Source organism: Nanorana parkeri, unplaced genomic scaffold, assembly GCF_000935625.1.
Source record: "Nanorana parkeri isolate BGI_ZX_2015 unplaced genomic scaffold, ASM93562v1 scaffold65, whole genome shotgun sequence".
In the NCBI taxonomy this organism is placed as follows: Eukaryota; Metazoa; Chordata; class Amphibia; order Anura; family Dicroglossidae; genus Nanorana; species Nanorana parkeri.
Window position 1 is genome coordinate 1,917,843 of NW_017306333.1, and position 22,533 is coordinate 1,940,375.

The 22,533-nt window shown below is 43.6% G+C and overlaps 1 protein-coding gene across 2 annotated transcripts in view; it reads right to left on the minus strand.

Moving 5' to 3' along the window:
* Positions 1 to 789: 789 nt before the first annotated feature.
* The window catches only part of DYRK2 (dual specificity tyrosine phosphorylation regulated kinase 2), a 28,240-nt gene continuing 6,496 nt past the window's right edge, over positions 790 to 22,533 (minus strand). The window contains exons 1-3 of one of the 2 annotated variants that reach the window (XM_018576375.1): positions 8,414 to 8,719; positions 7,722 to 7,846; positions 790 to 2,979 (exon numbers count right to left, since the gene is read on the minus strand). In XM_018576375.1, coding sequence (XP_018431877.1) covers positions 1,378 to 2,979; positions 7,722 to 7,846; positions 8,414 to 8,459 — 1,773 coding nt within the window. In that variant the 5' untranslated portion in view covers positions 8,460 to 8,719 and the 3' untranslated portion in view covers positions 790 to 1,377. Of the gene's footprint in view, positions 2,980 to 7,721; positions 7,847 to 8,413; positions 8,720 to 22,533 lie in introns of those variants that run through there. The other variant, XM_018576376.1, reaches the window with a different exon arrangement.

The window sequence follows — 22,533 nt, forward strand, 5'->3', positions numbered from 1 at the left end:
TATATATAACAATTTTTTTTTTCTCTCCTTAAAGGAGACCCTCCTTTGCTGGAGGCTGTTTAAAAAAAAAAAAAAAGTTCTTCATTCTTTGTTTTCTAGTTGGTCCTCGCCATGCTCTTCCCCCCGCCCCCTGCACGGGTGCCACCATCGTTCCAATGGAGGCACCCGTGCGCACTCGTCCCCGCAGCGGCTGTGTGCGTCTATAGACACACACAGCCCTGTGGCAGGCCATGCCCCTTCATTAATTGATGGCAGAAGGAGCCTGTGGCTCCTCTGCCATCAGTATCCTCCCCCCGCAAACCGGAAGTTTGGGGTACGGAGGATCGCTTTGGGGCCGGCGGCAGGGAAGAGCGCAGCTGACAGGTAAGTGTGGGGGAGACTGGGGTAAAAAAAAAGGTGCTGGGCTGTTTTTACCCTAATGCAGTGAATGCATTAAGGTAAAAAACGCCCAGACCTTAATACTACTTTAAAGAATATATTAAAAGCGTCAATTGTATGTAGAATAAAAAAACATGGTATTCCCTGGGTTCCATACCACTGCATCACACTAAGTGAATATTCATTTTGTCTGGATTTACAAATATTGGTTCAAATAATCTGACTCCTCCATAAAAAAACTAAAAATATCTGAAGTAAATATTGCCTGCGTATAAAAGTACGAGGCCTTTTTATTTTTTATCAACTGTGACAAGCAGTGATGAACACTAATCAGCTGTGAGATTGTATAGATCCACAAAGTGCAGTGGCACATGTAGAAATCAATCAGATACAAGCTTTAACTAGTCTGCACTCTCTGGAAGCGGATTTCTGGCCGTTTGATGTGGTTTACTGGCAAACAATTACTCTTCACTTTTTTTTTATCACTCCTCGCACATACCTCTACATTATTAACATGCCTAGAACACTTTACTCAACTGTATGAAGATATGCAAAGTATCTCAAATGCACACTGGGAAATGATGTCTTCATACCAAACAAACATACAGATGCATCCACTTTGTCCAAGTCTACTTTGTCAAATAAATTAGAATATTGTGGGGCCAGATTCTCAGAGCGATTACTTCAAAATGAATGGTTGGTAGCTAATCCTTCGGACACCAATAAATTAGGTTTAACAGTCAAGCAATAGACAGTGGCCAGCCACTGATTTGACACTTCCTAAACAAAGCCAATTGTAATTGATATGCTTAAAAAATAACATCAAAAACTTAAAGCATCGTCCCCATTGTTTAAATACAAAATTGCATCGTTACTAAAAATTACAATGGCTGCACAGATAAAAGTATTGATATAAACTGAGCAATTAAAAATATTATGAATTTGAGCTGTATGCATAAGGCTCAGCAAGGTGTTTAAAGAAAAAAAAACGTTTATGAATCAGCTAACCAACTTTGGCAAAACGGTCCTTTGTTGAATATTTCCATTGGCATCAGTCATTTGGGCCAAATTATTTCTTAGTTTTGCAGCTGAGCCTGATGCAGGAGGTAACTTAGAGATTGATGTTATAGCACCCGAGCTTTCTGTTATTCTTTTCGATGGCGTTTTTTCCCCTGTTGGAGGCTTCGGCAAACGCCGTCGTAGCCAGTGATGCCGTAAAGCTTGGCTGGGCGTCATGCGTAGAGCAGGATCCCACTCTAAACATTGCGAGAGGAAATCAAGAAACAAGGGATCGTCACAGCCCTTCAAAGCAGTTACCCAGTCCCTACTCCCAGGAGGACCTCGTAATTTTCCTCTTCGAGAGCGACCACCATTCAGTACCACAGATCCATCTGGCAGGGTTGTAACAGTGCAATATCGAGGATAACCTTTGGAGCTGACAAAATTTTTGCCGCGTTTTGAAGCATCAAGTAGTTTTTGGGGTGGCATTCCCAACAATTCGATCATACATCCCAACTGATCACCTTCATCTTCTCCGGGTAAAAGTGGATAGCCAGTCAACAGTTCTGCTAGAATGCAGCCTAAGCTCCACATGTCGATAGGCATACCATACCGACCACCAAGAATGACCTCTGGAGCTCGGTAAAAGCGAGACTGGATATAAGTGTAAACACGCTGATGTTCATAACAGCTAGATCCAAAGTCTATGACTTTTATACCACTTCTACCCTGTTGCTTCAATAAAATATTTTCAGGTTTAAGGTCACAGTGGATTATTCTGTTTTTGTGCAAAGCATCCAAGCACTGTAAGATTGAGTGCGCAAACTTGCGAACTAAAGGCAGACTGAAGCCTTGAAACTTATTTTTCTTTATCAGCTCATAAAGGTTCATGCTTAGCAACTCAAATGTCATGCAGATATGATTGCGGAATGTGAAATTCTCCAGCATGTGGATGACATTCATGTTGTTATCTTTATCCTGCTTTTTCAGGTGTTCTAGGATTCGAATCTCTTCTGCCGCCTGACGATGAAATCGTTTCTCATTCCTCACCATTTTTAAAGCCACATGCTGGTGGAGCTTGTGATCATATGCCTTCACAACTTGACCAAAGCTTCCTTTCCCAATAACCTTGAGAACTTCATAACGGTATGCAACGTGATCGTGTGGCACTTGCACATATGAGCCCTGATCATCATCATAACCACCATTATTGGGGCCACCAATTACACCTTGACGTTTCTTTGCGTTTGGACCCAAGAAGAATATCTCTGAATAATTGAAAATTTCATGGTGTTCAAAGGCTGTTAGTTTTTGCATGTATTGCTTCATTGCTTGTTCCGGGGTTAACGAAGAAGACTTCACTTTGGTTGTCCCATCAGCAGATTTCAAAGAGCTGGAACTTCCTTGCCTCCGGTTTGTGCTTTCTAACTGTCTTTCAGGAACAACAGGTAGCCCAGTCTTGCCAACATGAGCGAGTCCGTTTGGTTGTGTTGTCAGTACTGTCCTTTTGTTGCTGTTATCTTCAAACAGCTGCTGCACCTGGATCTGTCCATGGCTGCTAATGTGCAGATGCTCATTCATTGTGTGCTTATTGCCTCCAATCTGAAAAACAAAGTACAGCATTGATAAAGTAAGGCGAAGAGTAAATATCTTTTGCAACCAACAATGCCGGCAAGCATCATCACAATTTATAACAAAGCAGTTTGGCATTAAAGACATTTTAAAAAAGGCACACTGTAAAAGAAGAGCAGTAATAACTACCAGACACACCCTCAGTAACTCTAATCTTCACTCTTTCGCTCATTTAAACTGGCTGCTGGAATATATTAGCATCCGGCACTGCCCGGTGTGCCGGATGCCTGTTTTTCCACAGTATGCCGAGGATCCATTGGCCAGATGCTATGTTACTGTGTCTCTGCAGTTACGCAGAGGCCAGCAGGTGGAACCACAGCAGGCAGCAGGGGATTGGAGGTATCAGATGAAATATGATCAGATTCTATTCATCTGCTACAAAGTGTCTCCGAAAGGGCAGAGTCTATATTGTCAATAGATACTATTCAGACAACAGCTGGCCAAGGCAAATTGCTACAATTACTCTTTCAGCCCTGAAGCACTCACTTTCTTAAAGGCATACTTCTGTCTATAATCTAATTTGGCCTTAGCAACCTCTGGGAGGAACCCCGATTATGAAAGGCTGCCCTATAATACATAAAAGAAAACAGTGGGAACCCCTCAAAATGGCAACAGCAAATAATCAGACTTAAGGTGCCCATACACTTTACAACCCTCGCAAGACTTTTGTCTTGCGAGGGTTGTAAAGTACTTAAATAACGTACGATCTGCCCATCTTGGACAGGCAGATCGTACTAGCGATCATCGCAAGCCCGCCCCCCTGAGGGGCGGGCTTACGATGACTGCAATGAGGGGCGGGCTTAAGATGACTGCAAACGGGCTGTGTGCGCGTGCGCACACCGGCCCGTTCGGCAGTTGTCGAACCAGCAGGCCACTAACTCGCCGAGAATTGTACGATTCCCGGCAGGTTTTCTAGCCTGCTGGTTCGATGGAAGACGTGCAACCGTTTCTACTGTACGATACATACACTGCACGATTCTTGTATGATCGCGGGATTTCCCGCAATTCTCGTACGAGAATCGTGCAGTGTATGGGCACCTTTAGAATCTCAGGTGTGGATTCCACAAAATAAATTGACAGGTGGTTTAACTCTCCAGACATATGGGTTTTGTGTAAAGTAACCCATTATTAACATTTACCTATGATGCAAATGCTCATCTCTTGCCTTTTTTAAAAACCAGATTTAAAGGAGAACTATGGGGTCAGTGTTTTTCCCCCATAGTTCTCCTTAGGGTAACGGGAGGACACAAACTAGCGTCCTCCCGTCACCCTAAGCTCAGTATACCGCGAGCTACAGCTCGTGATATCTTTATTTTGCTTTTCAGCTTCAACCCAACCTGTCCAGACACAGTTGTGTTCATCACATGCAACGTGCATTCACTGTGCTGTGCCATGCGATTCATTTGCATGCAGATGCCATGTGTCACATTCCGCATTTACACAGAAAACTCAGGAAAATATGAAAAGTCCTTTAAAGGAGAACTATGAGCTGAGTGCTTTTCACTCACCTCATAGTTCTAGACGACCTGTGACAATGAAACTGTCACAGGTCGGCTCAGTAGATCGGGAAGTGAGCGAACACATACCGGTGTTCGCTCACTTCTCAATCTTTTCACGGCACAGAGCTGTGACAGGGGAGGGACTGGATTCCCCCCTCCCCGCTCCGATCCTCCAGCGCTGACTAGCGGAACGGACGGGGGAGGGGGCGGGTACAGCTGGCTCTGCCTCTAGATAGGCAGACCCAGCTGTCACTCGCGCAGCTGGGCAGATCCCGGCATAATTGTCGGGATCCGCTTCAGCTGCGGCGTCTCAGTGTACCGCGAGCAGTAGCTTGCGGTATACTGTGGCGTCTCAGTATACCGCGAGCTGCAGCTCGCGGTATACTGAGCTTAGGGTGACGGGAGGACGCTAGTTTGTGTCCTCCCGTTACCCTTAGGAGAATTATGGGGAAAAGCCCTAACCCCATAGTTCTCCTTTAAATCTGTCCCTTTCAGAAGTCTAAAGCATTCTTCAAGGATCTTCTCAATCATTTTAATCAGCTAGCGGATGGTGAGGCTATTTTACAGCCTGGTGTATTCTCTGACCTCAGGCCTGTCCTCTCACTGGAATGGCCTGGAAACAGTGCATAATCCTCGGAGCCATCACCTTATGTAACCTAACACTTCACGCTGTAGTTATGTCAGCCTATCCGTGCATGTGGTGCTTTGGATGGATATAAATCCAGCTGTTCAAAATGAATAGGTTAAAAATATACTCTGCTTACTGCTTTCAATATGTGAAACCACTAAGGGCCTCAAGTATAAGGTGTCGGACTGCTAAACTTTCTGTATTTCCTTCCTATCAACATTTCAGTTTCCTGTGGCTAGGGTAGTGCAAACTGGTTTTCATTCAGACAATTCATTCATAAGGCCTCAGGCGAACATACAGTCCTGGTTACATGGCAACAAAAAGTACCACAACTGCACAGGGCAGTGTACATTTCTGCTGAGCTGCTCTACCACCATGCATTCAGATCTCAGGTTTGTTTGTTTTTTTTACAGAATATTAGATACTATTCTTTAGTAGCAGGACCTACTTTTTTTGTTCAACAGGAATGAAAAGCACACTAAAAGAGAACTAGAAATGAAGGAAGTAAAATATTAAATTGAAATGGAAAAAAAAAAAAACTTGTCACCAACAACCACCAAGGACATCCCCGATGTATTTATGTACAACAGGAAAAACAAGGAAGTAAATATTTCTAGATATCAGCCCCACTCAATTTATAGCTGAAACTACTGCTATAAAGAGAAAGGGTCAAAGTACAAACAAGGCCCTCCTATTCCTCTTGTATGGTTTGTATGGTATTGTATTGTAACAGTAGCGGCTCCCTTCCTTTTTGTAAAGCTCTGCACAAAACTGCTGGCCTCTATAAATCCTGTCTAATAATACCTCAGCCAAAACATAAACCATCCCTCATCAGTGACAACTGAGATCCTTCACCACCCACACCATGAACCTGTTTTAAGGGAGTTTTCTTTCTCCAATGACTTTTACCTCCAATCCACAGATATAGACCTACAAAAGCTGATCCTTGCACTGTTACTCTGTGCAATACAATTGTCACATATACCTTGTTGGCTATGGGCAGTTCCCTAAACCTCGAGTTTTCAGCAGGGGTCAAACATATCCTAGAACTGGCATTCTGCAGCTCAATATTTAACTGAATAACAAAACTGGGGCCCGCTGCTAACTGTAATTAACCCCATTACACCTACATCATTGACCGTCACAGGACCAAACGAATCCCATACTTTTCTATGGGGCCGTTTACACCTATGCAACACACTACTGTGCGATTCGGAAATGGTGCAGGTGCTTCTTTGTGGTGTGACACAGACTGGGAACACATGAAAACCGCTTGTACCATGCATGTTGTCCACTTTGGTGTATGACAACCCCTAGCAACCTATTCTTTATTTTACCTTCACAGGACAAAACGCATAACGCATGCAAATAAGGGCAACAAAAGGCATGAAAAAAACCATGAAAATGCAGATGGACGGGTGTGAACAGAGACTTCTACTCTAAGGCCCTGAAACAATAAGATTGTGTTATGACATAAACACAGAGGGTTTAGTGCAGAATTACCTTATTATTATTATTAAGGAAAGCAATCTGTTACAAATAACAATGACACTCAATGACATCTTTCTCTTCTTCTAAAGAGTTCATGCAAGGTGAAAACCTAGCACAGTATAACTGGAAAGAATATGCTCACCCCAGAGATACTGACAAATCAAAATAAAAGGCAGAGTCTTCTCTTGTGTTATCTGCACACGGAGCACCACTACCATTCTATTTAGCCAGGCGAGCACTACATAGATATGCAAGAGTCAACTATGTTCTTTTGGAACACAGATATGACCTAAAAATACTACATGTAATTAGTGGCAGCTGTAAATAACATTCACACAAATCAGGCTCGGTAATTAAAGTCCTGGGAATTTCATAGTAACCAGTCACTTGAGATTAAGTCCTTTAAACCCATCAAAAGACATTTGTGTTAAGAATCTTTGCAGCAGTCATGAACATGGTTACATTTATTAAGCATGCAATGTGTGAGCGGCCCCGCTGTCTGCTCTACAGACATGAAATCGAAATTCTGCCTGGCTGTCAGGCTGACTGTACCTTGCACATTTATTTCTATTAATACCACACAGTTGGCTGTATTTGGAAGGCTGGGAGACTGCTAAAATATGGCAATCTGAAAAGGCAGGGGTAGGCAACCTTGGCAGAGTGGCTGTTGTGGAACTACAAGTCTCATGTGGCATTGCAAAGCTCACAACCATGGGAATTTATTCACTTATTTATTACAGGAATTTAAAACAGCGCTGAAAATGTATGCAGTGCTTTACATACTGCACATTCCCGTCAAGGAGCTTACAATCTAAGGACCCTATTGTACATGCATACAGGGCCACTTAACCTTCCAACATGTCTTTGGAGCATGGGAGGAAACCCACGCATGCACAGGGAGAACATACAAACTCCTTGCAGATCATGTCCAGACCGGGATTCGAACCGAGGACCCTCAGTGCTACAAGGGAGAAGTGTTAACCACTGAGCCACAGTGCTGTAGTTGCACCACAGCTGGAGCACCCCTGTATTAAGGGATACTCCTATTTTGAAATGATATCAGATTATATGAAAGTTCAGTTTATAATTCTTACCGTGTGCGCTGCGTTGTGGGTTCTCAGTGGTGGCAGGGATACAGGCGATGGTGGCCCCGTGCCAGCCGCGGATCGGGGGAGGGCTGGAGATGGCTGCAGCTGGCTAGTACCTTCGCTTCCTCTGCCTAAAGCACAGAAGGCACAAACCATAATTTAGGATTATAGCATCCACAACATGCACCGTTTAAAATGCTTTAGGTGACAACATGGGGGCCAAAGCGTAGAGTAGACCCGATGGCCATAGAAGGCACCCCACCCCTTCCTCTGTCACACAATCTGCTATGTCAAGGATGCCATTGTTAGGGATAAACCCATGATCCAAGATTAGCCAGCCATTTATTACAAACGGAGAGTGAAGCAAACAGGATTTCCAAGTCAGACAGTGCTTTGTTTTCAAGTATGCTGTCCCTGTCTGGCTCATCTCCTGATCGCTGTCACACATCCATTTCCCCTTCATACAGTCTACAGGGCTGCTAAAAAGTGTCTCCCAGGTGCACGATGTAACAAAGGTGGGGGAGGTGACTTAACCCCTATGAGCCCGTGCAGGCCTGCATAGGCGATCGGCCTGTTAGAGAAGATGACAGGGTCCCCCGACTGTTTAGGATCTCTCATTTCACCAAAGTGACTCCTTCATTATATACCCACATGGCTTTACAGTTCACCCCCACGTCCGCCCGGGGCTCCACTCTTACCGGCCGGATGTACAGCCACGGCCGCCCCGGGTTTTCTGGTTAACATGGCGGATGAGGAGGGAGAGGCCAGAGGGGAGCAGGGACTCGAACTCCAGATCCGGGCTGTCGATCCCCCACCGTCTCCACTACCTCCGCTCCCCGGCTTCTCCGATCAGAGCGGCAGCGCCCCGGCATCCCCGTCACTCTCCAGCACAGCACGGGCGGCCCCGCTGCCTCCTCCGCTCTCAGGCGAGCACCCGAGGGAGTCAGTATGGGAAGGGAACAGCCGGGAGCATAGGCCCCGCCCACAGCACTGTGATCACCTCCTCCTCCTCCTCCTCCCCCCTCACTGGAGAGGGGCACCGTTACACTTCCTACCCTGGGCTCACTAACACGCCGCCTGGTCTTGCACCGGGCTGCCCCGAACCGGGGAAAGTGAAACAGGGGCTGAGCTGCCCGTTGTGGTGAGACGTCGGACGACGGCCACTAGTTCGGGGAGGGAGGGGACTCGTCTCCAGGTGACCAACAGATCGCAAGCGGCTAGAGCGTTGCTAAGCAGCGAACAGTTTTTGTGTTCACATATTTAGGAGAGCATAGAAGTGATGTGGTAGGGTATTTTTTATTGCAATATACTTAAAGGGTCAGAAAACCTATTTTAAAAAAAATAAAGCTGCTGGGATAGAATTCTGAGAGCTGCATGTGGTGACTTCTCTCTGACCTGGAACAAGCATATACATGTGCGGTGTGGAGACATGTGATATGTCCAGGCTTGTTTTGGGTCACTGACTCACTAAATAGGGAAGGGTGAGGATGACAGTGCCATAGCTCACACAGGTCATCAGTGGCAGCTCCCATATTGTATCCTGATGGCTTCCTTGTCACGCAGTGCGTTTGTGGAATATGTCTGTATGCTGTATGTGAGTTTACATGCTATATTGCTGAATGTCACTTCAACATACTAACGTGCATTGCAGTAACGCACTGCTGCACAAAGGTGTGTTCCAGCCTGCAAGTTACAGTATACTATCAAATACACACACAAAAAAAGAAAAATACTAACAGGTTCTAGGGCAACATAGTTGATCTGGAAAGTGAGCTGAATTGGAGATTTTTTTCAGTTCAGCTATTTTGGCCTGGATGGTTCACTTCTCCTGCTTTCTCCAAACTCTTCACCCTTTTGTGAATAACCCTGTAAATTAAATAAACTATGCTACCCAAAATACACCACCCACAAAAAAAAACACACCCTTTGTATAATGGAAAAAAGAGTAGATTTTGTCTTTATAAAGAAAACTTTAGCTTTGAGGTTCATTTATAAAAGTTCCGCTGGCGTATTGTGTTCAGACAGTATTAATGCCCCTAGATGGCGCTGACGAGTACTGGAATTCCCTATAGCTGTCAGTGCCATCTAGGGGCGCTAGTAGAGTATTAGCGGTTAGGGATGCACCGATACCGATAGTAGCATTTAGACGAGTACTGTACTTGTACTTGCCCAAATGCTCCGATACCTTCCCCGATACCGGAGGAAGCAATCAGGAAGCCAGCTGGTGAGTAATGACCCGCCTCCCGGCTTCCTGATTGGCTGGGAAGCTGGCCAATCAACATGGAGCCGGCTTCCCAGGCAATCAGGAAGCCGGTTAGCATGTGATTGGCCGAGAAGCCGGCTCCATGCCAGCGGAAGCACCCGTATCGGTACTTGGTATAAGCAAGTACCGAAAACAAAATATCGGTGCTTGTACTTGATATAAAAAAAACGGTATTAGTGCATCCCTATAAATGGCATCCACCTGGAATAGATATAACTTTACCCCTAAGTGTCCGTTCACATCAGCAGCATGCACTACCACACAGCCACCACAGCAGAAGTGAAGCTGTACAAAGTGCTGATTTTAGCACATCAGACTGTTGACCTTTTTTGTTTTCTTTGTAACTCTATTGAAATGTCACTGTTAGGACACAGACATTGTCTTGATCATCATCATTGTCCTGATCACCAATGTCACTGATAACAAAAATGAGCGTAAATCCAAATTTAGGACTTGCTACTAGAATAGGAATCAAGGGGAAATCTTCCAATGGGGACTCTTGTTCCCAAGACAACTATCCAAGAGGGGGATTTCCCTCACATTGGAAAGATATCCTTTCACTTCCTGCTGAGTCTACAGGATTGGAAGTGAAGAAAAATCTCCCTAATGAAACAGAAGAAGAAGAAAACTGACAGCAGTTTTAACCTTCCCCTGCGCTATCCAAAATAGAAAGAAAGTTATGGATTTAAATATAATTTAAGCCTTCCCCGTGCTTCTAAAACAGTGGCTTCTGTATCTGTGTTGAAGCGATCGTCTTATTTCCTGTCCCTCTGATCACACAGGAAGTGAGAAGGAAATTCCTCAATGAGGTCACAGTTATAAAAACCTAAACGTTTGAACTCTTTCCCAACATTTTGCCTGTAGTGAGGCTTTGATGTTGGTTTCTATACTGTTTATACTTTAGTGATCTTTCAGACAGCAATGCAGTGTATCCAGATGATTACAGCCACATGAAGGAGCAGGGTTGGTGTACAGGTCTGTATATAGATGAGGGCAGCAACCAGAAACATAAATTAGCCAGCTGCTGTCCTTGTGCTGGCCAGCTTGGTGACAGAGCTGTGTTTGTGTGGTTGCTTGTGAGCTCAGGCTGTTCTGATGTATGGCATGGTGCATGAAGCGTGGAGGAGACGGGGTTCCCTGGGGAGGAGGAGCAGCTGCCCCTATGAACCCCTCCTCCCTCTTGGCCTCTTATACAGACACTAGAGGCTGTCAGTCAGCACCATGATCATGTCATGGGGACAAACACAGGAACTCGTACACCCTTCACTACAATCTTCACGTGCCCTAGGGTAACCGGATGTCCCCACTGCTAAATAATGTCCCTGACAAATATGTGTCAAAAGAATAGCCAAGGAATTCATTATTATTTCTTCTAGATTGTAAGCTCTCACGGGCAGGACCCTCCTAACCATCTTGTCTTTATTTGTATTGTGATTGTAATGTCTTCCTTATATTGTAAAGCCCTGCGCAAACTGTTGGCGCTATATAAATCCTGTATAATAGAATAATATCTCCTATCCATGAAACAAACTTGCGACAGATTCATGTACATGTCGGTAAGGTGTAAATGAATCTGTCGCAACTCTAACATACTGGTAGCAATTCATTGAAGCATTTGCAACCCTCTTTTGGCATTATGGTTGTATTAGAAAGTCCCGCGCTAAAGTCACCAAAGCCATGCGATGCAGTGGTGTGAACTGAGCCCATTCGAAACAAGGCAGCGGTTCATAGATAATAAATGTCTATAAATAAGCCCAAATGCCTTAGGGATCAATCACACCAAAATCGTAAGGGAATCACAACACAGCAGAGGGTCCGTTGACTTGCAATTGTACCTTCCGATTTCCTTCTGTTCTGTTGCGTTGCAATCGGTTTTCCAACAGATGCTAATGGAAGGACACTGAAAAATGAATGGGACTAGTCCACACCGAATCCATTGTGTTACATTGCGCTGAAAAAAAGTGCTGTGTTCTACTTTTTCTTTCAGAGTAACACAACGTAATGGAGCAGTCATCCCAATAATTTTTTGGTGTCCTTCTGTTAGCATCTGTTGAAAAACGGACTGCAGTGCAACGGACAGCAACCCAACGGATCCGGTGTGAATGGGCTCTTAGAGGTGGGCAACAGTAGAAGTGGAGAAGCTGAAATTGTATACTGGGTAAGAAGGTGGAATAAAGTGTTTTCAGTGAAGAATAACAATGTGTGATCAAATTTGTTTCAGATACATGAGAGAAGCAAAGACAAGCTTGTGATCGGCACCTGCTGAGCTCCCAGATGAGGGCTAATGGAGGATGTGAGCGGTGATCTGCTTTGTTAATATCACAATTTGAAAATGTTATTAACCTTAAAGGAGAACTATGAGGCGAGTGAAAATCAGTTCTAGCCGACCTGTGACAATGAAACTGTCTTAGGTCGGCTCAATAGATCGGGAAGTGAGCGAACACATACCGTCGCTTGCTCACTTCTCGATCTATCCGTGCAGAGAGCCGTGACTGTCACGGCTCCCTGCAGGGATTCCCCCCCCCTCCCCTGTCCGATCCTCCAGCACTGACTGAAGGAACGTACGAGGGAGGGGGCGGGTACAGCTGGCTCTGCCTCTAGATAGGCAGAGCCAGCTGTCAATCACGCAGCTGGGTGGATCTCGACAGCTGTAGCTCCTTTAAGCAGTCCAATCCAAGTTCAGTTGTCATATTACGCTGTCAGATTTGGGGAGGAGGGATCAGTACATTGATGGAAATACCTTGCCAGGTCAGAGATAGACAGCACCAGCAATGCATTCTATGCAGCAGCCATATCATTTTTAAGTGTAAAGGATTGTCAATATTTTCACAGCTCCTGGGGAGTATATTACTATGGGTACAACACTGTAGTTATGCAGCCCTGTATGAACACGCTGTAAAGTAAAATACGTGTTCTAAAATAACAAAGCATATTGTTCAGGACAATAGCCCAGCACCAAGTTAGAACGGGCAGAGTGACTGTTCATGGAAGATCTAATAATAACATGTTGCTAAGGTTTCTAAGTTTGTTTACATGACAGTATTGTGACCTGTGGGATCACATTAGTGAAGTGTTTTTGGAGTTTTTGTTCCACTCATCCCCATCAGACTCTGGATTGTGGTAGATGCTGGCAGTCATTACTATTGTGTGAAATTGATTAACAAAAAGAATTCATTCACTGACTAGTGGTCATGAGTTGATACTCTGCCTTGTGGAACGGTTCAATGTACAATGTCTGGCCAAGAACAATTTAGAACAAACACTGGAAGCTTTAGGAGCACACATATATGTTTAACTGTTTTAAACACCTACTTGATTTGACTAACAAAGTGAGCAGCCATTAGATTAAAGGGCCAGTCAATCAGAATTGAAATTTCAGTAGAGGATGGATGCTTTTGAAGGAATCACCCATTGGCTTGTTGCATAATAAGGACTGCCACGGGGCTGGTATTTTACTGGCCTGGTTTGTACAAATGGGACATCTTACCAATGTATTTAATAACAAAGAAATAATATAGGCTTTGTTAGACTCAAAGGGCTTGATTTACTAAAGGCAAATAGGCTGTTCACTTTGCAAGGGAATTTGCTCTTTGCAAAGGAATTGTCCTTAGTTTAGAGAATGAGGTGAAGCTCTGCTGGCTTCCATCATCCAAGGTCAAGCAAATATGCAGTTTTTATTTTCCTTGCATGTGATTGGATATTCTTTAGATGAATATTTACCAGATTCAGTAAGCTAAGGGGAAATTCCCTTGCAAAGTGAACGGCCTATTTGGCTTCAGTGAATTAGCCCCATCATTCTTTAAAGTGACTCTGTCATGAGAAAAGTATAGGGTCTGTCACTGGTGACTTCTTCTTTGAGAATGTCATGGTGATGTCACAGTTGTCTGGCTGTCAGGGTGATGTTTTGTCTTCAATGTTGTCACAGTCTATGACCTGAAAAAAGTATAGAAAGACCCATAAAGGCCATTGCTGGCGGGCAGAGTTGGACACTAAGCTGCAGAATATGCCATCATATGCGGGATGTTAAATGCCAGCATGTTACTGGACTTGCCAGCATGCATCCGTAAATAAAATATTAAGTTTGGGTGGACTGACCTTCTAACATTGTATATCATGGATCCTTTGGCCGTGAGATCTTTAAAGGAGAACTATGAGGTGAGTGCTTTTCACTCACCTCATAGTTCTAGCCGACCTGTGACAATGAGACTGTCACAGGTCGGCTCAGTAGATCGGGAAGTGAGCGAACACATACCGGCGTTCGCTCACCTCTTGATCCTGTCAAAGCTCTCTGCCGTGACAGGGGAGGGGCTGGATTCCCCCCTCCCTGCTCCGATCCGCCAGCGCTGACTGGCGGATCGGACGGGGGAGGGGGCGGGTACAGCTGGCTCTGCCTCTAGATAGGCAGAGCCAGCTGTCACTCACGCAGCTGGGCGGATCCCGGCATAATTGTCGGGATCCGCTTCAGCTGCGGCGTCTCAGTATACCGCGAGCAGTAGCTCGCTGTATACTGTGGCGTCTAAAGCCTTAACCCTATAGTTCTCCTTTAATGCAGGCATAAGAATCAATAATCTGGTTATTCATGTGTAGTTACTGTGCCCAACATACACATGTGCACACTTAAACACTATTTTGCTTCCTAAAGGCTCTGAAAGTTACGTTATGTGTTGACAGTAACGCATTATGGAAAACATAGAATCGCCAATCTTCTTATTTACGTTTAAAGCTAGCCATACAACGCCTGATTTCTGTAGCAACTACTACAGGTTAGTGTATGAGATAAGTTTCACCTCTTCTGGGGAAAAAATCTGCTCCAAGTTTCCTTCAGTGCCGCCCACAAGTGTAAAAGTCTGAAGACTTGGTCATGTGTCTCTGAAGGAGAAGACCAAAGTACAGATTAGCTGATCCTCTCCTTTAGTAGCAAAGATGTGTCTAGACCTTCAGACACTTGGCAAACACTGAAGGGAGCATGCAGCAGCATTTTCTGTTAGAAAGGTTAGAATTTCAGCCCTTCCATATTACTCTTTATTTATACTTAGTATGGCTTTTAAAGTAAAGCTGTTGTGAGTAAAACTATTATTATTATACAGGATTTATATAGTGCCAACAGTTTGCGCAGCACTTTACAAAATGGAGGGAGGCAATACAGTTAAAAGAGAACTATGGGGTGAGTGTTTTTCCCCATAGTTCTCTTAAGGGTCACGGGAGGACATATACTAACGTCTTCCCGTGCCCCAAGGCTCAGTATAAATGTCCAAGGACCTGTAGCACTCCTTACCGGACTTCCCATGTGGAGATGTGGGTGCTCGCAATGACTACGGATGGCGCCGCATCAGATATAATCGTTGGATATGGATGTCACCAGCACTCCAGAAACGACAAAATAACAAAAGATTTTAGTGAATCTTCATTTTATTCACTCGAAAGGAATCAAGCGCTTTCGGGGCCGCACAGGGTCCCCTTCATCAGGCTTAAAGCTGTCGTTTCTGGAGTGCTGGTGACATCCATATCCAAGGCTCAGTATATCGCGAGACTGCCGCAGCCGGGACGGATCCCGACATTACTGTCGAGATCCACCCAGCTGCGTGAGTGACAGCGGGCTCTGCCTATCTAGAGGCAGTGTCCTGCCCGCTCCCCCGTCCGTTCCTCCAGTCAGCGCTGGAGCATCGGAGAGGGAGGGGGAGAATCCCTGCAGGGAGCCGTGACTAACAGTCACCACTCTCTGCAGGGAGATGATCGAGAAGTGAGCGAGCGACGTTATGTGTTCGATCTATTGAGCCGACGTGTGACAGTTTCATTGTCACACATCGGCTCGGACTATGAGCATGATTGATTTTCACTCACCTCATAGTTCTCCTTTAACAATACAATTTCAGTACAGGAGGGTTAGGAGTGCCCTGCTCGTGAGAGCTTACAATCTAGTATGAGGGACAAGCAATACAAAAGGCATTAATTGTCAAAGAGGAGCTGATGGAAGAAGTAAAGGACAATTATTATGTAGAGGTGGGATAGGCTTTCCTGAAGAGATGGGTTTTCAAGGATCGCCTAAAGGTGGACAGAGTAGGAGATACGTGGACAGATTGGGGTATGGAGTTCCAGAGGATGAGAGACACTCTGCAGAAGATCTGGAGGGGAGCATGGGAGGAAATGGAGAGCAGGAGGTCTGGAGAGGATGCTTTGGGTAATATTTTGAGATGAGGTTGGTGATGTAGCTGGGGCCAGCGGTGTAGATGGCCTTGTATGTTGTTAGTATTTTGAATTTTTTGGCAAGTGGGAGCCAGTGGAGAGAAAGATGGTCCTCAGACTCCAAGAGCCCATAGGAGAAGAGGCTGCAGGGACCAGTCTAGCAGTCAGGTGGGACCGAGGATTAGGTGATTATATTGTCTTTATTATAGCCCTTAGACCAAAACAAGCCCTTAACCCTTGCAGTTTGGGGGTAGCCCCACTGCAAGGGTTATTTTTTACATTTCCTAGAGTCCTTCTTTAAAGAAAAGTCACAAGTCCTTATCTGCATACTCGTTCCAGATTAGTGACTTTTGAATCAAGAAGGTCAACATGATAGCCTCCATGATTGCCTCCATGCGTCTTGCACAACATATTAATTTTAACATAGCTATATTCACATATGAGTATAGGTGCACTTTAATGCAGCAGGGACTGATCCTGGGGGACTATTTAAAAGGACCTCTGGATTTCACAGTTGCCATCTTTACTAACTGGTTATTTCAGGCCAACTGCTTATAAAGCCTATATTTTAGGTACATACGAGAGGTAGAACCACAGTTCGAGCCGACCTGTGACAATGAAACTGTCACACGTCGGCTCAATAGATCAGGAAGTGAGCGAACACATACCGTCGCTCGCTCACTTCTCGATCATGTCCCTGCAGAGGGCCGTGATTGTCACTCACGGCTCCCTGCAGGGATTCCCTCCCCACCTCTCCTGTCCGATCATCCAGTGCTGACTGGCATAGGTAGGCAGAGCCAGCTGTCAATCACGCAGCTGGGTGGATCTTGACAGCAATGTCGGGATCCGTCCCGGCTGCAGCGCTCTCAGTATACCATAAGCTGTAGCTCGCGATATACTGAGCTTTGGGTCACGGGAGGACGCTAGTATATGTCCTCCCGTGACCCTTAGGAGAACTATGGGGAAAAAGACTTACCCCATAGTCCTCCTTTAAATGACACAGTAGTAATCCATCAATGTAATATACTACAGGAGAGGTAACTTTTGTATACATTCCTGAAAAGTTAAAAATTATTTGCTTGGAGAGAGAATATTTTTTTTTTTCTGGAGTAAATGGTGGGACACTTCATTTTTTTATTTTCTGTGTTACTATAGGTCCATTTTTTTCATGCTGTATTTTTTTTATGGATGTTATCACAGTTAACTTTAATGCAGTTAGCTTATTTGTGCTTCAATCTCTGTTTTGAAAACATTAGCAAAGCTGCTTTATTTCAGCTTGCTAATGTTAATGATGCAACATACCAACTTGTTTTATAGGTAAAAGATTATTATATGCTATGACAGACGGCTGTGGTTTGATATGTTGGAATAATGACCTCGGCACCAGTGTCTACACCATCTGATTCACAAATGTGCCAAGGGCTGTCTGTTTCACACCAGGACATTTACTAACCAATCTGGATTCTGGAACAGGACAAATCCATTGAGAAAATAATAATTTAATGTTCTACACTTTATGTGTGGGTCGGGAGACTTTGCAGAGTAAACACCGGATACAGGGAAAACATGTCGGTGAACAAAAACTGTAGCCAACAATGTGTATCAGTTATGAAAATAGTCAAATATGTTCTTTGATGTACATTTCCATTTACGAAATATATAAGTTCAATGGAATTGTGACACTGCCGTGTGCATTTTTATATGGTATTCATTTTTTTGGCAAAATGCCTGCTTGTAAGCAGCCCTAATAAAGTGACTTGCTGATTTGCATAATGAGCCAGCATGTATAGTGCATTCAATTCAGAAAAACATTAATTTTAACCCTTTCGCTGCCAAAGCCTTTTTTGCGTTTTTGCAAACATGTTAAATTTCAAAATTTTAGGCCTGGAATTTACCTAAACCCCCCTAACATTATATATTTTCTGAAAGCAAAGACTGTATAGAATAAAATGGTGGCAGTTGCAAATTTTTCTGTGTCACAATATAAGTGCAACTCTTTATCAAACCTAAATATTTTTTACAAATTAACTTGTTAATTTTAGTGCCCCAAAACACAATATATTACCTATTTTTTTGTAAAATATAAAAGATGAGGATACAAGGAGTAAAGAGATACCCAACATGCCCATGTTAAAATTGTGTGTGTCTGTGAAATGGCGACAAAATACAGCACACCGAATTGTCCATAGGCGATGATTTTAAAGCCCGTACAGGTCATCAGTTTAAAGATATCTGTGAATATTGGCCCTAGAATTATTGCTCTCACTCTGGTGCACGTGGGGATACCTAACATGTGTATTACGATCATCGTTTTCTTATGTAGGCGCACCCAAAACGTGTTTAAGATAATGAGCGTGCACTTGCGGGGCATTTTTTTATATTTCTACATTTATTTTATTTAATCTTATTTTTAATTTTTTTTACTTTACTTAATTCCTATCCCGTGAGGGGGGCTTACAAGCCCCTTATGTGATAGCATACTAGTGATGACAGGTTCTCTTTAAGGTGATATTAAGGGTCAACTACACCTCTTGTCACCTTTCCACTCCAAATAAGCTATTGGAGGGCAAATCACGCTCCAAATGGTTATTGTCCGGCTTCTGCAGCTGAGCAATGACATCTGAGGGACTGGAAGTGATGCAATCAGCGTCGCTTCCGGTCTCATAGAGCAGGGAGGAGATCCTTGAACAGATGTTTGGTCTCCTTCCCTGCTTCCTGCTGACACCCGACATGCCGGTACCGGGCCCTCAGGAGAGGCAGTGGAACCTGGGAAGCACGGCAGGTGTGTTGGGCGGGGGGCGCACTTCACCAGCTTGTGGAAGAAATTTGGCGGCAGCTCAGTCGGCTTTACGAATGTAAACAGACTAGCTGCCGGGAGTCTGTTTAAAGGGGCCTGCTGCCAGCGATGTATGACATATGTCAGTGGCAGCCAAAGGGTTAAAGGTTTTCAGAGGTGGCAACCTCTCTGTTGCCTCTTGTAGTATTAATTAAAGTGGCACTAAACTATGGAGTTAAATCTTAAAAATAGACTCAAGTACCTTAACCAATAGTTAAAATTTAGTTTATTTGTGTATCCCTCAGCTGTAAATCCTCAAATCATCTCTGAATTCACGCTGACACTTTCCTTTCTTGTGGAGGGTGGCTACTTTTGTTCCCCATGATCCCTGTGTGTGTTGTAAAGTAGTCAACGCTTCAAGCTCCCTCCCGTGATGGACTAAACTCTGTTTAGATAACTCATTTGTTTTGAGATTGTAGTCCATCACAGGAGTGAGCTTGGAGTGGTGACTACTTTACAACACACACAGGAACCATAGGGAACAAAGGTAGTCACCCTCCAGAAGGAATGACAGCATCAGCACCAATTCAGAGATGATTTGAGGATCTACAGCTGAGTGATACACAAATAAGATACATTTTTGTTAATAAATAAGGTACTTATCCCTTTTTAAGGTAGAACTCGTGAGTTTAGTGTCACTCTAAGATTTAAACTTGCACTTAAAAGGTACAGTAGAATAATGAAAACTTGAATCTAACTATGAGACAGTGGGGTTAATTTACTAAAGGAGTAAAGCATGTTCACTTTGTAAATGAGGTGAAACTTGGTGAAAATTCACTTTGCAAATTAAAATTGAAAATTCCCTTTTGCTTACACATGATTGCAGGATTAAAGTTAAGACAATTTTACTTTTTTCACTAGGCTAAGTGAAAATTCACTTTACTAAGTGAGCAACCACCTCTCCTGTAGTAAATCAAACCCACAGGCCTATAATCTAATCTGCTCTCAGTGTGGTATTTACCTGGTAGCATATTTAGGCACCCTCATGGGCTTCACTGGCAGGCTCAACAGATATTTGTGGGAGTTTGCAGTAGGACTAAGAGTACACTGTAAGTGCCAGTGCACTTATCATTCAGTACTTCAGCACGTATATTTTTAATGGGAGGCTATAGTTTTACTTAGAAGTTACAATGTCACAAGCCTCGATAATTTAAAGAAGTCTCAGCAGAAGATGAACAACCTTGTTAAACCCCCAGGGGACCCAGTGCACAAAAATTGGTGGCGTGCACAACACATTTTATCCCATTCAAATTTGCGCAGGAGTTGCTAAGCAGAATTGTCGGATGGCTCACCCTTCCCTGCCCATCCTTCCCACGCCACCAATTTCCAACTACGCTGGATGAAGTAAATGACAGTTCTGACAGACAACTCACAGGAAAGGGGGAATGACAGGAAATGCACACAGAGCCCACACAATGCCTGCCCCATCCTCCTCTGAAAGCTGCCAAACAGAATAGCTTTAGCTTTGCCATGCAGCCCTGTGCCTTCTCTTATTTCATTTGCCAGCTTCTTTAAAATATGAAAGAAATACTGAGCCTGGACCCACCGCCAACTGTTCAGTTGATATACAATGGAGTAATAAATGTTGGCATGTGTTGTTGTGGGTGTCAGTGGTGAGAAAGTGTTATCATTCACAAAAACAAGCCAACTACTGCACTAATTTCTATTGGGCAAGTTTAGTGTGGTAAGTGGCTTGTGTTGTTGTGGGCTTGTGTTTTTGTGAATGTCAGCATTTCTCTGCAGCCAGACATTCACAACACTCACAGCACTCACAGAAAAATAAATTGCTTTTTTTTTGTTTTTTTCAAAGCCCTTCACAGATTTAGTTTAGACCAAGTGCAATGAGCAGTGGATCCCCTGGGAATTTAACAAGCTTTGTCATCTTCTGGTGAGACATCTTTTAACTGAAGAAGTTTAAATCAGAAAAAATGCATAAGTGATCTTTAGATTCAGTGAGTTGATGACTTTGCCTTTTAAATTTAACCTTGACCGTGTCTCCTCCAAAGCCTTCCTATTAGTCACTAATTGTGATTAACAGCCTCATGCTCTGGGAGTGTCCGGTATATTTCTGCAATGTTTAGGTCCCTGTTTGCTGTGTGCCTGCCCAGCTGGCCTTGCTGACATTTTTAGGATGTCACAGAAAGGCTTAGAGTGCTGAGGTGACATAGTTAACTCTGGCAATCACAGATGACTGTATAAGAGCTGCACTATGCCAATGACAAGACTCTACTGTAGGTTTATGTTTCACATAAAGAACATATAAACTGAAGAACAAAAATTCAATATATTGCAGCTTACTGATCCTTACATTTGGTGACTGCATATATTTTCTTTTTCCATTCTAAGTTCAGATGTAAGTTCAGAAAAATACCTGCTAATCTTGCCAGGATATCAGTGTCCTTGACTTAAATTCCTGTCCAATGAACTGATATCTCAAAGAATGTTGTCAGGTTTCCCAGCTGTCTTCTTAGAACACCTTGGGGGCAGTCCAAATGAGGAAAGCAGCCTAGGGTAACAGTGCTGTATCTCTGTAGATACAATAGAGTAAGTGAGTTTTGTTACACCAGTAGAGGAAGTGTGTTACTGGCAGGATCACCAGGTGAAAATAAAGTTAAAAAACCTTAAAAAAAGACTAATTAAGCCACCACATCTAAGAGCTATAAGCTGCAATATATTACATTTTATTTTTGGGTTTAGATAACCTTTAAAGGCAGGACTTGAAGAGGAGAGTGGCAGAAATAAAAACAGTGCTGACATAATACACGAAGGAAGCAAAATGAGGCAGTGCTATGGTTAGACACATTTTATGGTTCGTGCATTTCTAAACATTGATATGTAAAGCTGAACTTCAGGCAAACAGCTAAGTACACAGATTAAATAAACATAGAAGAACTGTTTTAAAGGATACGTATTTATTTTCGTTCATTCTGAGATTTACACAGCTCTGCCCAACAGCAGAACCCAGCAAAGGAGAGGAAGCTGTTTTTTGCAGTTTCACTCTCACCCCTCCCTATTTCCACTCTGTGACTGGACAGAGAAAGGGGAAGCAGCACACTTATAAGCTCAGCTTACTGTCACTCTGTTCTCTCCTTCTAGGATGCACACCTGAATGACTTGTTGTGCTGATTATAACCCCCCTCTCTGAGCTCTCCTGTAAGGACTGTACAGTAGACTGCAAGAGACTGATACTAGGTCAAATGCAGGAACCAACATTGCTTGTATTTTAAAAAATATGCCTAGTGAGGTTTTTGTGATTTTAGAGCTGCATTAATTTGTGTCTCTGATATCTGCCTGGATTTAAGCTTTAACCAATTCAGCTCTCGTACTTCTATACTCCATATGGACCAGAGCAATTTTTACATTTCTGATATGGGTTTGTATTTTGGCAATAACTTTGTTACGGTATTACTTAAGATAACAAAGTAATACATACATAGTTTTTTTATGGACAAGTAGGCTTTCTTTTGGCAATATTGTCTTGCAAAAATAATTTGACTTGCAATGTAATCTATGGACAAAATTCATAGAAGAATTAA